Source organism: Macaca fascicularis, chromosome 16, assembly GCF_037993035.2.
Source record: "Macaca fascicularis isolate 582-1 chromosome 16, T2T-MFA8v1.1".
Lineage (NCBI taxonomy): Eukaryota > Metazoa > Chordata > Mammalia > Primates > Cercopithecidae > Macaca > Macaca fascicularis.
The window spans coordinates 68,813,580-68,832,336 of NC_088390.1; the positions used below are offsets into that span (position 1 = coordinate 68,813,580).

Consider the following 18,757-nt stretch of genomic DNA (forward strand, 5'->3'; position numbering starts at 1 on the left):
TTTTTAATTTTTTATTAAATATTGTTTTTATTACTGTTCAAGTTGATAACTATTTTTCATATCATCCCTTTAGGATCCTCCATTAGGAATAAAGATAGGAACACTTCATGGGCCTAGAGCATAGTCAGGGAAAGGAGAGAAAGGCAAAGTGCAAGAAAGAAGAACAAGAAGGAAGAAAGAAAGAAAGAAAGAAAAAAAAAAAGCAGCAGCACCACCAGCTGGCCACAGTGGCTCACGCCTGTAATCCCAACACTTTGGGAGGCCAAGGCGGGTGGATCACTTGAGGCCAGAAGTTCGAGACCAACCTGGCCAACATGGTGAAACCCTGTCTCTACTAAACATACAAAAATTAGCCAGGCATGGTGGTACACACCTGTAATCCCAGCTGCTCAGGAGGCTGAGGCAGGAGAATCACTTGAATCGGGAGATGGAGGTTACCGTGAGCCAAGATAGCACCATCATACTCCAGCCTGGGTGACAGAGCAAGACTCTGTCTCAAAAAAAAAAAAAAAAAGCAGAAGCAGCATGTGTGTGTGTGTGTGTGTGTGTGTGTGTGTGTGTGTGTAGGGCACATCAACTACTGGCATGTGTTTCAACTAGGGGACAGAATGGCCACAATGAGAGCAGTTCATATCTTTTGTTATTATTTGAGGGTGAAATAGAATAAATTTCTAGGTGAATCATGTCTTATAAAAATAGTTTCTTATCCTCTTTTTGACTTGAATTTTACCATATCTTATAGATGGAAAGGTGTACAAGAAAAAATTACTGGATAGTGTGAAGCCTCTCAAAGGTAAGAATATGAAAACAGCAGCTAAAATGTACTGGGCTTTACATTTGCTTTTTTGAATTTCTCACTGATTGAAATCTTGCTATTCCACTGTTTACTGATTCTGAATTTATGCCTCATAACCTACCATTCTTCCTTTGGTATAATTGTATTTGAGCAAGTCACTGTTAGTAATATGTCACTGTAGCAAGTTTGAAATTCTGCTTTCAGTATGTATGATGGCTCACACCTGTAATCTGAGCACTTTAAGAGGCCAAGGCAGGAGGATCACTTGAACCCTGGAGTTCAAGAGCAGCCTGAGCAACTTAGGAAGACCCCATCTCTTCAAAAAATAAGGAAATTAGCTGGCCTGCTGGCATGCACTTGTGGCCCCAGCAACTTGGGAGGCTGAGGTGGGAGGAACACTTGAGGCTGGGAGGTCGAGGCTGCGGGGAGCCAGGATCATGCCACTGCACGCCAGCATGTGCGACAGAAAAAAATCCTATCTTAAAAAAAGAGAGAGGCCGGGCGCGGTGGCTCAAGCCTGTAATCCCAGCACTTTGGGAGGCCGAGACGGGCGGATCACGAGGTCAGGAGATCGAGACCATCCTGGCTAACGCGGTGAAACCCCGTCTCTACTAAAAAAATTACAAAAAACTAGCCGGGCGAGGTGGCGGGCGCCTGTAGTCCCAGCTACTCGGGAGGCTGAGGCAGGAGAATGGCGCAAACCCGGGAGGTGGAGCTTGCAGTGAGCTGAGATCCAGCCACTGCACTCCAGCCTGGGCGACAGAGCGACACTCCATCTGAAAAAAAAAAAAAAGAGAGAGAGAGAAAGAAACTCTGGGCCAGACGCTGTGGCTCACGCCTATAATCCCAGCACTTTGGGAGGCCAAGGTGGGCAGATCACCTGAGGTAAGGAATTCAAGGCCAGCCTGACCAACCTGGAGAAACCCCATCTCTACTAAAAACACAAAAATTAGGTGGGCGTGGTGGCTCATGCCTGTAATCCCAGCTACTCGGGAGGCTGAGGCAGGAGAAATCGTTTGAACCCGGGAGGCAGAGGTTGTGGTGAGCCGAGATTGCGCCATTGCACTCCAATCTGGGCAACAAGAGCGAAACTCCATCTCAAAAAAAAAAAAAAGAGAGAGAGAAAAGAAAAGAAAAAGAAATTCTGCTTTCATTTAGGTTTGTTATCTTTATCACAATTTATCAAATCTGTCTAATTCTTTTTCATCCATGATTACTTCAATTGAAAATTATAGCTCAATGTTGAGGGAGCATTTTCTCTTCTCAACTCTGACACTGAGTGGCCAATATAGTATTTCACTCTCCACTTAACATAAATGCATATTTAAAGCTAACATCTTCTGGGCCGGGCACGGTGGCTCACGCCTGTAATCTCAACACTTTGGGAGGCTGAGGTGGGCAGATCACTTGAGGTCAGGAGTTTGAGACCAGCCTGGCCAACATGGTAAAACCCCATCTCTACTAAAAATACAGAAATTAGCTGAGCATGGTGGCACAAACCGGTAATCCCAGCTACTTGGGAGGCTGAGGCAGGAGAATCACTTGAACCTGGGAGGCAGAGGTTGCAGTGAGCCGAGATCACACCATTCCAGCCTGGGCAACAAGAATGAAACTCCATCTCAAAAATAATAATAATAATAATAATAATAATAATAATAAAGTTGGCATCTTCTACTTCAAATTATTTGTATTTCTTTTCCATCCTCTTAATTCCTAAGGAAAAAAAGTCAGTGTCAGTAATCTGGAAACTCTTCTAAATAATATGGAAATCGAAGTTGGGAAAGAGGAATATGAGGACCTACTGAACCATCTGCCAGTTGATGGTAAGTGTTTCAGATACCACTGTACCTAGGAGAAACGTAGGGCTTCTGTAGGAAGGCTTCTGAAAGTAAACCTATTTTTAACCTCTTTGAAAAGCTTATGAAATATTTCAAACACACCTAAAAACAGAGAACAATACAACAAACATTGTGTGCCCACTGACCAGAGTTAACAAATGTTACTATTTTGCCATACTTGCTTCATACATTCTCCTGCCTCCCTCCCTTCTCCTTCCCTCCCTCCCTCCCTTACTTCCTTCCCAAGTAAACCTTTTTATAATAAGACAAAGTTTTCTTAATAACTCAATAAGACCGTTTTAACTAGACAAAACTGTCGGAGACAAAGCTAGAATAATTCATTAGGAAGAAATTGCTAAGGAATGAGCCCCTGGCTAAGATTTCCTTATTAGATGGCTCTTCCCCTTGAAAAACAAGCTTCCATCTGAGAGCCAGACAGCACATCTTTCAGTAGAGTCAGCATATGCCAACCCAAAATAAATAGTTTTTCTCCTCTAATTCAGGGTTTCTGTTCTCAACTAGCGATAGGCAGGTGTAACTAAAGTAGGCCACTGCTATCAGCAAACATCTTCCATGCTACCTTCACCTGTAGCTGGCCCTACCATAGAAAACAGTTTTGGCCTAATTTGTAGTTTTTTGTTTTGTTTTGTTGAGACTGAGTCTTGCTCTGTCACCCAGGCTGGAGTGCAGTGGCACAGTCTCGGCTCACTGCAACCTCCACCTCCCAGGTTCAAGCGAGTCTCATGCCTCAATCTCCCAAGTAGCCGGGATTATGGGCATGCACTACCACACCCAGCTAATTTTTGTGGGTTCATTTTTTTTGTTTTTTGTTTGTTTGTTTGTTTTTTGAGATGGAGTCTCCCTCTGTCGCCTAGGCTGGAGTGCAGTGGTGCAATCTCAGCTGACTGCAACCTCCACCTCCCAGGTTCAAGCAATTCTCCTGCCTCAGCCTCCCGAGTGGCTGGGATTACAGGCACCCGCCACCACGCACAGCTCATTTTTTGTATTTAAAAATACAAATAATTATTTGTATTGTTTATAATAATTACAATACAATATAATAATAATTGTATTGTTTCACCTTGTTGGCCAGGCTGGTCTCCAACTCCTGACCTCAAGTGATCCATCTGCCTCGGCCTCCCAAAGTGCTGGGATTACAGGCATGAGCCACCGCACCCGACCTAATTTTTGTATTTTTAATAGAAGCAAGGTTTCGCCATGTTGGCCGGGCCGGTCTCAAACTCCTGTTCTGCATGTCTTACCCTCCCAAAGAGCTGGGATTACAGGCATGAGCCACCCTGCCCAGCCGTAATTTGTCGTTTTAAACCTTACACACCCTGGGCTTAACATTAATAATTATCCATAATTTTGTCTGGCCCTTCCTCCTATCATGAAAAAGTCACCATAAATTACTTTTTAATTGTAACATTGTCCCCACATGTTTAGCTAGGAGTCCTCAAAAATGCTTCCTGCTGGAAAATATTGTTACCGATGAGGTATTTTTTAGAATTCTTTGTTTCTTTAATGACAACTTTTTTTTCTCATCCAACAGTGTGACTATTTCTATACCACTGAATTTTTTCATTTGTTTAGCTAGCATATACTATATGCAAAACAATGAACTAGAGAGTAGACAATTTAAACCCAGTAGTGTAATAAAATTAAGGCATAATTTCTGCACTCAAGTAGATTACAGTCTTGAAGGGTAGAGGTGGGAACATAAGCAAAATTTGTAGATTAAGAAGATAGCATTCCTTCAAGGTTTAAAGGTTCACTGTTTATGTACATAAGTGACTTCTAGGTTTCAAATTCAATCATGTCTATTAAAACACGCTCCCCTTATGGGTCTGAAGGAAGAGAAAGGCCTATAGAAGGAATTACTATTAAGCTTGCTTCATCTCAATGTTGAGTCATTTGATACTTTATGGAAAGTGGTATTAATTAAGTAGATGTTTACTTTAAACTTACAGCTTGATCTTTTTCTATCCTCTGTTTCTTCTTCACTTTGAGTTAAAAAGTTACTAGAGAAAATTAGGAGAAATAGCTGAATTCCAGTCCTTTATATTACAACTTAAATTTTCATGTCAGTTGTCTAAGATTTGGTCTCTATGTCTGACTTGTCTTTTCTTATAGAAAATGAAATGGTTGATGTGAATGTGGTGATGGATGAAGCAAAAGCTTTTACAGGTAAGTCAGAAGTCATGGTGAAAAGGGCATTCATTTTTAACTAAGACCTTAATGCTCTATAGAGAAAAAAATTTGAATGTTTTTAAACAGTAGATAGATTTTGGCTGGGCATGTGGGCTCACAGCTGTAACCCCGGCACTTTGAGAGGCTGAGGCAGGAGGATCACTTGAGGCCAGGAGTTCAAGACCAGCCTGGGCAACAAAGCAATACCATGTCTCTACAAAAAAAAAAAAAAAAATTAGCTGGGCATGGTGGCACGTGCCTGTATTCCCAGCTACTTGGGAGGCTGAGGCAGCTGAGCCCAGGGGTTTGAGGCTTCAGTGAGCTTTGATTACCACTGCACTCCTGCCTGGGAGACAGAGCAAAAACCTGTCTCATAAAAAATATATTTAAATAGTAGTTTTCTCTTCAGACTATTACTAACATGCTAAATTGACACCCTTACAAATTTAACGGTTAAATGTTTGTTTCGTAATGTTACTCTTTGATTTGGGATTTTTCCTGTAGACACTTATGTAGAGGTTTTGTTTGTTTTGTTGTTGTTGTTGTTTGTTTGTTTGTTTGTTTTCTGAAATGGAGTCTCGCTCTTGTTGCCTGGGCTGGAGTGCAGTGGCGTGATCTCGGCTCACTGCAACCTCCACCTCCCAGGTTCGAGTGGTTCTCCTGCCTCACCCTCCCAAGTAGCTGGAATTACAGGTGCCCACTACCACACCTGGCTAATTTTTGTGTTTTTAGTAGAGACGGGGTTTCACCATGTTGGCCAGGCTGGTCTTGAACTCCTGACCTCAGGTGATCCACCCACTTCGGCCTCCCAGAGTGCTGGGATTACAGGCGTGAGCCACTGCACCTGGCTGGTAATTTTTTTCATAATTTGAAATCATTATTCTCTTCCTAAAATTCTTATATGTTAACAATTCCCATCTTTCCAAAGGAGAAAAAGTTAATGTCAGTAATCTGGGGAATGAGCTGAGGAAAATGGGGCTCGTACTCACTGATGAGGAGCACAAGAAGCTGCTGAAAACTCTGCCAATTTGCAGTGAGTATTTACCACATCCTTTGAAGCTTGGATTTAGGGGCTTGTGTGTGAAAACTTCTTAAATTATGCATGTATATGCCCAGTAAACCTCATTTAGAAAACACGGTCATCACACGAAAAGAAATCTTGGCCAGATGTGGTGGCTCATGCCTGTAATCCCAGCACTTTGGGAGGCTGAGGTGGGCAGATCAAAAGGTCAGGAGTTTGAGAACAGCCTGGCCAACAATGTGAAACCCTGTCTCTACTAAAAATACAAAAATTAGCCAGGCATGGTGGCACATGCCTGTAATCCCAGCTACATGGGAGGCTGAGGCAGGAGAATTGCTTGAACCTGGGAGGTGGAGGTTGCAGTGAGCCAAGATTGTGCCACTGCACTCCAGCCTGGGTGACAGAGCAAGACTCCATCTCTAAAAAAAAAAAAGAGTCTGGTTGCCTGCTTTTGTTGCTTATATTTTAATACTGAAAGCTAGCAACATCTTTCACTGGGGTTGTCCCACCATCCAGGCTAAATTATCCTGTCGCCCTGGGAGCACTGCCTAATCTCATCATGACCAATGAGAAGGAAACCAGGGAAGAAAGAAAAGGAAGGAAAAAGACAGAAACAGGGAAATACTGTATTTTATTCAATCAATGGATAGATTTATAACAGGGAAAGTGTTCTTTATTGTTGGGTTCATTCTTAAGTGTAACAGAGAAGAAACTTCCAAGCAAATTGGAAGAGGTTTTTTTCCCTGAAATTATGGATGTTGTGTTGTCTTTGTGCTGATTTTGTTAGTCTTCCCATCGTTTAACCCGTATTCTGAATTGTGTCTTATCTTACAGCTAATGGAAAGGTATATAAGAATAGATTGCTCAAAGGTGTGAAGGCCCTCAATGGTAAGTAGGAAGCATGGTGAAAAAGCAAGTTAAAAAATGCTTATGTTTGGTATTTTCTTTTAAATGTTCCAACTTCGCTTCCTGCCAATTTACTGATTCATTGTTAAGACATAACTTATCATTCTTCTTTGGATGCGTTGGCCTTTTGGGATATAAGTTAAAGCAAGTTAAAGCATCATATCACTATAGGAAGTAAGTTAGTTGTTGTTTCAACCATAAGTCATTATACTTGCCTACTCCTCTCTATTGACCTCTCAGAGAAAACCAAAGCAGAGCCCACTGGATCAGTATTAAGAGAAATACCCTATCTTTCCATACTAACTCTGTGTAAGTAATTATTATTTCAATTGTGAATTAGAAAAAGATGTTTTAGAACACTAAAATAATACAAGAAAACTATGCAACTCTAACCACTTAAAAAAAAACTGATACAGTCTGGCGCAGTGGCTCATGCCTGTAATCTCAGCATTTTGGGACACCAAGGTAGGCAGATCACTTGAGGCCAGGAGTTTAACACCAGACTGTACAACATAGTGAGACCCCATCTCTACAAAAAATTTTAAAATTAGCTGGGCATGGTGACACATACCTATAGTCCTACCTACTTAGGAGGCTGAGGCAGAAGGATTGCTTGAGCCCAGGAGTTCAAGGCTGCAGTTCCATCCTGGGCTGCAGAGCAAAACCCTGTTTTTAAAAGAAAAAAAGAAATGTAAGTTCACCTGTCTTCCACAAATCCCCTCCCCATAAAGGTAAATACTGTTAACAATTCAGCAGTTATCTTTGTCAATTCTTTCCAACTTTTAACTGACATATCTAAATCTAGGGAGATATACACACAAACACACACACACGTTAATAGTTTCTTTGTATTGTTGTATTTTACCATCTAGTTGGGGTTTCTGATGCATGACCATGATTAATATTTTTTACCCTTAAACAATAACACTCATATTCTTATTCCATGCCCTTCTTTCTTAAGGGCCAAGGGTCAAAATCAAAAAAGTGGAGACATTTTTGGAAAACATGGGAACTAAAATCAAGGATGAGGAACTTGAGGAACTCATGACCCAACTACCAACTGAGGGTGAGTATTACAAATATCTCTATGCTCTTCAGAGAAACATTAAGCCCTTCCATTAGAACTGCTGAAATTAGCCTTTTTAGCATCATAATGAAGTAAATGTAAAAACTTAGTTCTGAGTCATGATGAAACACCGTCTTCAAAAATGCTTTTGAAAAGATATGTCAGGGATGCCACTTGAAGCCTCAGTCATGCCTGGGAATGCCACACACTTAAGGACCTGAAAGAAAAAGGAATTGAAGAGAACATTTAAGAGAAAAATCAAGAAAGTCAAAAGTCAAATGATAAATTAGAAATGAATAGTTGCAAGCCAAAGAGCTAATATCCCTAAGGTAGCAAAAGCCCTTGTACATTGATAAGAAACATACTGATAATAGAAAAAATAGGCAGATATACAGATAATTCATACAAGAGGTAATACAATGCAAATCCCCAAATAGCATATGAAAATATGTTTAACCTCACCAATAATCATTAAAATGCAAAATAAAACACAATGCAACACTATCTTCATTCATTGGACTGGCAAAACTTAACAAGATGGATAATATTTAGTTCTTATGAAAATATGAGGAAAGGGACTAACTGATAAATTTGGGGTGGGAGTTGCCATTGCTATATATACTTTTTGAAAAGTCACCTGACAGTGTCTAAGGGGTAAAAGTCTTCTCTTTTCCCTGGTGAATCTAGCATACGTTCCTCATGCAGTATACATTATTTCTTTGTGCTGGGTCCTGTTTTGCCACAGACTTGCTGACAAATGATTTAACCCTACTTAATCTTAGTTCCTTCATATGTAAAATGGGGAGTTGAACTAAATGACGCTCTATGATTACTTTACTTCTTGCTCTGAAATTAGTATATATAATGCATGTAATGCAGTCTAGAATAGTCAGTAAATGTTAGTGATGATGGATGGTGGTGTTGTGGTGATGATGATGAGGAAGATAGAAAAGTTGTTAATGAGCAGAACAAAAGGAGAGGCACTCCAAGATGGCTGAATAAGAAAAGCTCCAGTCTGTGCTCCCAGTGTGATCAATGCAGAAGATGGGTGATTTCTGCATTTCCACCTGAGGTACCTGTTTCATCTCATTGGGACTGGTTGGACAGTGGGTGCAGCCCACAGAGGGTGAGCTGAAGCAGGGCAGGGCATCACCTCACCTGGGAAGTGCAAGGGGTCAGGGGATTTCCCTTTCCTAGCCAAGGGAAGCTTTGACAGACTACCTGAAAAAACAGGACACTCCTGCCCAAATACTGCGCTTTTCCCAAGGTCTTAGCAACTGGCAAAGATATTCTCTCCCATGCCTGGCTCAGCAGGTCCCATGCCCACGGAGCCTTGCTCACTGCTAGCGCATCAGTCTGAGATCAAACTGCAAGGCAGCAGCCTGGATGGGGGAGGGGCGTCCACCATTGCTGAGACTTGAGTAGGCAGGGAAACTGTAACTGGGCAGAGCCCACCACAGCTCAACAAGGCCTACTGCCTCTAGACTCCACCTCTGTGGGCAGGGCATAGCTGAACAAAATGCAGCAGACAACTTCTGCAGACTTAAACGTCCCTGTCTGACAGCTCTGAAGAGAGCAGTGGTTCTCCCAGCATGGCGTTTGAGCTCTGAGAATGGACAGACTGCCTCCTCAAATGGGTCCCTGACCCCTGTGTAGCCTAACTGGGAGACACCTCCCAGTAGCACCCAACAGACACCTCATATAGGCGGGTGCTCCTCTGGGATGAAGCTTCCAGAGGAAGGATCAGGCAGCAATATTTGCTGTTCTGCAATATTGGTTGTTCTGCAGCCTCTGCTGGTGATACCCAGGCAAACAGGTTCTGGAGTGGACCTCCGGCAAATTCCAACAGACCTGCAGCTGAGGGGCCTGACTGATAGATGGAAAACTAACAAACAGAAAAGAATAGCATCAACATCAACAAAAAGGTCACCTACACCAAAACCCCATCTGTAGGTCCCCAACATCAAAGACCAAAGGTAGATAAAACCAAAAAGATGGGGAGAAGCCAGAGCAGAAAAGCTGAAAATTCTAAAAACCAGAGCACCTCTTTTCCTCCAAAGGATCGCAGCTCCTCGCCAGCAATGGAACAAACCTAGAAAGAGAATGACTTTGACAAATTGACAGAAGTAGACTTCAGAAGATCGGTAATAACCAATTTCTCTGAGCTAAAGGAGCATGTATGAACCCATCTCAAGGAAGCTAAAAGCCTTGAAAAAAGGTTAGACAAATGGCTAACTAGAATAAACAGTGTAGAGAAGACCTTAAATGACCTGATGGAGCTGAAAACCATGGCACAAGAACTTCGTGACTCATGTGCAAGCTTCAATAGGTGATTTGATCGAGTGGAAGAAAAGGTATCACTGATTCAAGATCAAATTAATGAAATAAAGTGAGAAGACAAGGTTAGAGAACAAAGAGTAAAAAGAAATGAACAAAGCCTCCAAAAATATGGGACTATATGAGTAGACCAAATCTACATTTGATTGGTGTACCTGAAAGTGACGGGGAGAATGGAAACAAGTTGGAAAACATCCTTGAAGATATTATCCAGAACTTCCCCAACCTAGCAAGGCAGGCCAACATTCAAATTCAAGAAATACAGAGAACACCACAAAGATGCTCCTCGAGAAGAGCAACCCTAAGACACATAATTGTCAGATTCATCAAGGTGGAAATGAAAGAAAAAAATGCTAAGGGAAGCCAGGTAGAAAGGTCGAGTTACCCACCAAGGGAAGCCCATCAGACTAACAGTAGATCTCTCTGCAGAAACCCTACAAGCCAGAAGAGAGTGGGAGCCAATATTCAACATTTTTAAGGAAAAGAATTTTCAATCCAGAATTTCATATCCAGACAAACTAAGCTTCATAGGTGAAGGAGAAATAAAAGCCTTTACAGAAAAACAAATGCTGAGAGATTTTGTCACCACCAGGCCTGCCTTACAAGAGCTCCTGAAGGAAGCACTAAACATGGAAAGGAACAACCAGTACCAGCCACTGCAAAAACATGCCAAATTGTAAAGACCATTGATGCTAGGAAGAAACTGCATCAATTAACAGGCAAAATAACCAGCAAACATCATAATGACAGGATAAATTCACACATAACAATACTAACCTTAAATGTAAATGGGTTAAATGCTCCAATTAAAAGACACAGACTGGCAAATTGGATAAAGAGTCAAAACCCATCATGGTGCTATATTCACGACACCCATCTCATGTGCAAAGACACACATAGGCTCAAAATAAAGGGATGGAGGAAGATCTGCCAAGCAAATGTAAAGCAAAAAAAGCAGGGGTTGCAATCCTACTCTCTGATAAAACAGACTTTAAAAATCAAAAGAGACAAAGAAGGCCATTACATAATGGTAAAGGGATCAATTCAACAAGAAGAGCTAACTATCCTAAATATATATGCACCCAATACAGGAGCACCCAGATTCATAAAACAAGTCCTTAGAGACCTACAAAGACACTTAGACTCCCACACAATAATAATGGGAGACTGTAACACCTCACTGTCAATATTAGATCAGTGAGACAGAAGATTAACAAGGATATCCAGGACTTGAACTCAGCTCTGCACCAAACAGAACTAATAGACATCTACAGAACTCTCCACCCCAAATCAACAGAATATACATTCTTCTCAGCAACACATCACACTTGTTCTAAAACTGACCACATAATTGGAAGGAAAGCACTCCTCAGCAAATGTAAAAAAAAAAAAAAAAAAAAAACAGAAATCACAACAAACTGTCTCTCAGATGATAGTGCAATCAAATTTGAACTCAGGATTCAGAAACTCACTTAAAACCGCACAACTACATGGAAACTGAACAACCTGCTCCTGAATGACTACTAGGTAAATAATGAAATGAAGACAGAAATAAAGATGTTCTTTCCAGCCAATGAAACAAAGATACAACATACTAGAATCTCTGGGACGCATTTAAAGCAGTGTGTAGAGGGAAATGGATAGCACTAAATGCCCACAAGAGAAAGCAGGAAAGATCTGAAGTCGACACCCTAACATCACAATTAAAAGAACTAGAGAAGCAAGAGCAAACAATGCAAAAGCTAGCAGAGGCAAGAAATAACTAAGATCAGAGCAGAACTGAAAGAGATAGAGATGCAAAAAAACCTTCAAAAAATCAATGAATCCAGGAGCTGGGTTTTTGAAAAGATCAACAAAATTGATAGACCGCTAGCAAGACTAATAAAAAAGAAAAGAGAGAAGTATCAAATAGATGCAATAAAAAATGATAAAGGGGATATCACCACCAATCTCACAAAAATACAAACTACCATCAGAGAATACTATAAACACCTCTATGCAAATAAACTAGAAAATCTAGAAGAAATGGAGAAATTCCTGGACACATACACCCTCCCAAGACTAAACCAGGAAGAAGTTGAATCCCTGAATAGACCAATAACAGGCTCTGAAATTGAAGCAATAATTAAGAGCCTACCAACCCAAAAAAGCCCAAGACCAGATGGATTCACAGCCGAATTCTACCAGATGTACAAAGAGGAACCGGTACCATTCTTCTGAAACTATTCCAATCAATAGAAAAAGAGGGAATCCTCCCTAACTCACTTTATTAGGCCAACATCATCCTGATACCAAAGCCTGGCAGACACACAACAAAAAAAGAGCATTTTAGACCAATATCTCTGATGAACATCAATGCGAAAATCTTCAATAAAATACTGGCAAACTGAATTTAGCAGCACATCAAAAAGTTTATCCAACACGATCAAGTTGGCTTCATCCCTGGGATGCAAGGACGGTTCAACATATGCAAATGAATAAACGTAATCCATCACATAAACAGAACCAAAGACAAAAACCACATGTTTTCTCAATAGATAATTTTGCCTTTGACAAAATTCAACAGCCCTTTGTGCTAAAATTCTCAATAAACTAGATATTGATAGAACATATCTCAAAATAATAAGAGCTATTTATGACAAACCCACAGTCAATATCATACTGAAGGGGCAAAAACTGGAAGCATTCCTTTGAAAACCAGCACAAGACAAGGATGCCCTCTCTCACCACTCCTATTCAACACAGTGTTGGAAGTTCTGGCCAGGGCAATAAGGCAAGAGAAAGAAATAAAGGCTATTCAATTAGGAAATGAGGGAGTCAAATTGTCCCTGTTTGCAGATGACATGATTGTATATTTAGAAAACCCCATCGTCTCAGCCCAAAATCTCCTTAAGCTTATAAACAACTTCAGCAAAGTCTCAGGATACAAAATCAATGTGCAAAAATCACAAGCATTCTTATACACCAATAAGAGACTAACAGAGAGCCAAATCATGAGTGAACTCCCATTCACAATTGCTTCAAAGAGAATAAAATACCTAGGAATCCAACTTGCAAGGGATGTGAAGGACCTCTTCAAGGAGAACTACAAACTGCTGCTCCTCGAAATAAAAGAGGACACAAACAAATGGAAGAACTTTCCATGCTCATGGATAGGAAGAATCAGTATCATGAAAATGGTCATACTGCCCAAAGTAATTTATAGATTCAATGCCATCCCCATTAAGCTTCCAATGACTTTCATCACAGAACTGAAAAAAGTTCATGTGGAACCAAAAAAGATCCCACATTGCCAAGATAATCCTAAGCCAAAAGAACAAAGCTGGAGGCATGATGCTACCTGACTTCAAACTATACTACAAGGCTACAGTAGCCAAAACAGCATGGTTATGGTACAAAAACAGATATGTAGACCAATGGAACAGAACAGAGGCCTCAGAAATAACACCATATATCTACAACCATCTGATCTTTGACAAACCTGACAAAAATAAGAAATGGGTAAAGGATTCCCTATTTAATAAATGGTGCTGAGAAAACTGGCTAGCCATATGTAGAAAGCTGGAACTGGATCCCTTCCTTACACCTTATACAAAAATTAATTCAAGATGGATTAGAGACTTAAATGTGAGACCGAAAACCATAAAAACCCTAGAAGAAAACCTAGCCAATACCATTCAGGACATAGGCATGGGCAAGGACTTCATAACTGAAACACCAAAAGCAATGGCAACAAAAGCCAAAATAGACACATGGGATCTTATTAAACTAAAGAGCTTCTGTACAGCAAAAGAAACTACCATCAGAGTGAACAGGCAACCTACAGAATGGGAGAACATTTTTGCAATCTACCCATCTGACAAAGGGCTAATAAGAATCTACAAAGAACTTAAACAAATTTACAAGAAAAAAACAAACAACCCCATCAAAAAGTGAGCAAAGGATATGAACAGACACTTCTCAAAAGAAGACATCTATGCAGCCAACAGACACATGAAAAAATGCTCATCATCACTGGTCATCAGAGAAATGCAAATCAAAACCTCAATGAGATGCCATCTCATGCCAGTTAGAATGGCAATCATTAAAAAGTCAGGAAACAACAGGTGCTGGAGAGGATGGGGAGAAATAGGAAGGCTCTTACATTGTTGGTGGGAGTGTAAATTAGTTCAACCATTGTGGAAGACAGTGTGGCGATTCCTTAAAGATCTAGAACTAGAAATACCATTTGACCCAGCAATCCCATTACTGGGTATATACCCAAAGGATTATAAATAATGCTACTATAAAGACACACGCACACATGTATTTATTGTGGCACTATTCACGATAGCAAAGACTTGGAACCAAGCCAAATGTCCATTATTGATAGACTGGATTAAGAAAATGTGGCACATATACACCATAGAATACTCTGCAGCCATAAAAAAGGATGACTTCATGTTCTTTGCAGGGACATGGATGAAGTTGGAAACTGTCATTCTCAGCAAACTGTCACAAGGACAGAAAAATAAACACCGCATGTTCTCACTCATAGGTGGAAATAAAACAATGAGAACATTTGGACACAGGGCAGGGAACATCACACACCAGGGCCTGTCAGGGGGTGGAGGACTGGGGGAGGGATAGGATTTGGAGAAATACCTAATACAAATGATGAGTGGATGGGTACAGCAAACCAACATGGCACGTGTATACCTAGATATCAAACCTGAATATTGTGCATATGTACCCTAGAGCTTAAAGTATAATAAGAAGAAGAAAAGAACAGAATGAAGAAAGGAAACTCCATAATCTGTTAATCAGTTTTTCCTGTTATGAAAATATTTCCTAACAGAAAACATATTTGTTTATTAATTATTCCTTTTATATAAATAAATAAGACAATATGCAATTTAAAACATCCTATAAGAAATAGCACTGGGCTCACTGTCTTCCTTCTCTCCTACTCCTGCCCTTGTTCTTCAATATTTTTCATATAGATCAACGGCTTTTGACTTTGTGCCATGGACCCCTTTGAAAATCTGATGAATGGACCACTTCTGAGTATAATGTTTTAAAATGTATAAAATATAATAATAGGATTACAAAGAAGCTAATTATGTTAAAATATAATTTATCACAACATTAAAATATAAATTATTAGTATTTATTAAAACATTTAACACTTTCCAGTAGCGGTTCAATTTTTTCTTTTTTTTTTTTTTTTAAGATAGAGTCTTGCCCTGTCACCCAGGCTGGAGTGCAATGGCACAATCTTGACTCAGGGCAATCACCACCTCCCGGGTTCAAAGGATTCTCCTGCCTCAGCCCCCCAGTATCTGGGATTACGGGTGCACGCCACCATGCCCGGCTAATTTTGTATTTTTAGTAGAGATGGGATTTCACCATGTTGTCCAAGCTGGCCTTGAACTCCTGACCTCAGGTGATGCACCCGTCTCGGCCTCCCAAAGTGATGGGATTACAGATAGTTAAAATTATTTTTATAATATTAAAGTAATGATGAGGGCCAGGTGTGGTGGCTCACACCTGTAATCCTAGCACTTTGGGAGGCTGAGGAGGGCAGATCATTTGAGGACAGGAGTTTGAGACCAGCTTGGCCAACATGGTGAAACACCGTCTCTACCAAAAATACAAAAAAAAATTAGCTGGGCGTGGTGGTGCATACCTGTAATCCCAGCTACTAGGGAGGCTGAGGCAGGAGAATTGTCTGAACCCAGGAGACAGAGGTTGCAGTGAGCCAAAATCACACCACTGCACTCCAGCTCAAAAAAATAAAATAAATAAAAAATTAATAATGAGCATAAGCAACATTTCAACATATTTGGAACAAGTATATTATGATTTGAAAATGTCAGTGATTTCTATTAGTGACAAAGTCACAACTTTTGCAACTATTCTGACGGTTTATTGCCTACATTAATAATTGAAGAAAATAGTAAATTTACATTAATGGTTAGTGAAAAGAAAGACACACTTTTGGCCAAGCATTGTGGCTCACACCTGTAATCCCAACACTTTGGGAGGCCAAGGTGGGAGGATCGCTTGAGGCCAAGAGTTCAAGATCAGCCCAGGCAACATAGCAAGACCCTATCTCTATTTTGGAACATAAAATAAAATTAAATTAAATGTTAAAAAGGCCAGCGCAGTGGCTCATGCCTGTAATCCCAGCACTTTGGGAGGCCGAGGTGGGCAGATCACGAGGTCAGGAGATCAAGACCATCCTGGCTAACACAGTGAAACCCCGTCTCTACTAAAAGAATACAAAAAATCAGCCGGGCGTGGTGGTAGACACCTGTAGTCCCAGCTACTCGGGAGGCTGAGGCAGGAGAATGGTGTGAACCTGGGAGGCAGAGCTTGCAGTGAGCTGAGATTGCGCCACTGCACTCCAGCCTGGGTGACAGAGCAAGACTTCATCTCAAAAAAGAAAAGAAAAAAGAAAGTATTTTTTTCCCATTCCAGCTCAAGACCTCCCTGAATTCTGGCAATACAGAGTCAATAGACCCAGGTTAAAAACTCCTGATACAGGTCATCCATCCAATACTCTGACCTCTTGTTCCTTTATATCTTTAACTTCAGTCATTTTTTCCTCCCTTCCATCCTGATTACCACTCACATAGTAATGACCTGGAACTTGTCCTTCCCTAATACTTCATCACCTCCAAAATCTGTTTCATAGACGCACTCTCTAAACTTTTTCCTTCCAGTTCATTTACTGTGCAGACATTTTTGCCATAACACCACATAGGAATTCCTGAAAAACCTCCTGTTCTGTAAAATTACCCACTAAAGTAATGGAGCTTATGGAGAAAATTCTGGAAGCACACTCAAAATCTATGCCAGCTTGTAACCAGAACACTACCAAAAGCACAAGGAAACTTGTACCGCCCAGGCAAATAGCACAGAACAGCTATAAGATATTTAAAAATGGGCCAGGCACAGTGGCTTATGCCTACAATCCCAGCACTTAGGGAGGCCAAAGTGGGTGGATCACAAGATCAGGAGTTCAAGACCAGCCTGGCCAAGATGGTGAAACCCTGTCTTTACTAAAAATACAACAAATTAGCCGGGCGTGGTGGCAGGGACCTATACCCTTAGCTATTCAGGAGGCTGAGGTAAGAGAATCGCTTGAACCAAGGAGGCAGTGAGAGGTTGCAGTGAGTCAAGATCACACGACTGCACTCCAGCCTGGGCAACAGAGCAGGACTCCATCTCAAAAAAAAAAAAAAAAATTAAAAATGCGTACAAACACACACACACACATCCCAAAAAAGGAGTTAAAGAGCTGGCTTGCCATTCTGAAATAGTGTTGGTGGAAGTAGAGCTCTCAGTCAGTGAAGCTGGTTCCCTGTCCTGCATCATAGGCACTAATTTTTTAATTTTATTAAAATATGGAACAGAAAGGGCTCCAGCTGTAGCCCCAACCTAAGATTTTTTTCTTGCTTGCTGAAGAAAAGGATTCCTTTCTTATTTAGGAAAAATTACATATGAACCAACACACTGTTCACATTACTGTAACATTATTCCATTTACCAATTGAATATGATGAAACAGTGCTACTGAATCATGTGTTGTACCAGAACAGAGTATAGAACTCCAACTCCAGCTGTTCCAGCCATGTGGAGACCTTCATGCCTTCGACCCTACTTTTTATTTATTATTCAACAACCCCACCACCACCATCTCTTAATTTTCTTCCTTCCTTAAATTAGATTCACTGCCTCAACATCATATAAGCTTACAAACTCTCTGAACTTCAAATTTCCTTGGCAAAATCTTGGCCATTTTTTACTCCATGATTACCCCTGAACAGCTTAACATTGCTGAAGATCACAAAGCCATACTAATAGAACTCATTTCACGTAATGGGCAGAAACTTCAAGTTAGCCCTTAACACTGCCAAAAAAGTTCCCACTCTGTTTTCCAAGTAACTTCACTTTCTCACTCTCAGAGACAATTTCACACCTTCTCTGTCCAAATTTCCAGTATCTCCTTACTTCAACTCTCAGCTAATGATCTCACTTCAAACTTCATAGAGACAATAGATGCAGTTAGAGAAGAAATACCTCATTTCCTACCTCCATTTCTATGAACCTACGTATACCTATGTCCACATGCCCTGCCTTTTGTCTTGCTATAAAGGGGAAAGAATGCTCCTTTCATGGGCCAGCCTTTCTACTTGCACCCTGGATCCTGTTTCCTCTTGCCTTCTCAAAAACTTACCTCCTGCAATATTTCCCCTTTCCTGCATCATCAGTTTCTCCCTCTCTGAAGTATCTCTATCTATATTTCTCTTGACATGCAGCTATGCTTTTCTCTCACACTTGCTCCCTACTAGCTACCACATCATCTCCTGGTTCCTCTGCACAGCAGAGTTGCCTCAAAAAGTTGTCGTTACTCATTGTTTCCATATCCTCACCTCCCATTCACACTTCAGCATTCTCCAGTTAGGTATTTATCTCCACGATGGCACCAAATGAGCTCTCAACAAGACTGTCAATAATCTACTTCTTGCCAAGGCTCACAGTCAATTCTTTGTTCTTATTTTACTTAACATCTTAGCAGCATTTGACATAAGTGGCCACCCCCTTTTTATTAAAATA

General features: G+C 40.7%; 1 protein-coding gene across 1 annotated transcript in view; it reads left to right on the forward strand.

Annotated features, from left to right (window-relative positions):
* The window catches only part of EFCAB3 (EF-hand calcium binding domain 3), a 137,155-nt gene that overhangs the window by 64,206 nt on the left and 54,192 nt on the right, over nucleotides 1-18,757 (forward strand). The window contains exons 16-21 of the mRNA XM_065531815.1: nucleotides 743-793; nucleotides 2,515-2,619; nucleotides 4,768-4,821; nucleotides 5,753-5,857; nucleotides 6,680-6,733; nucleotides 7,713-7,817. Of these exons, the coding sequence (XP_065387887.1) occupies nucleotides 743-793; nucleotides 2,515-2,619; nucleotides 4,768-4,821; nucleotides 5,753-5,857; nucleotides 6,680-6,733; nucleotides 7,713-7,817 (474 nt within the window). The remainder of the gene's footprint in view (nucleotides 1-742; nucleotides 794-2,514; nucleotides 2,620-4,767; nucleotides 4,822-5,752; nucleotides 5,858-6,679; nucleotides 6,734-7,712; nucleotides 7,818-18,757) is intronic.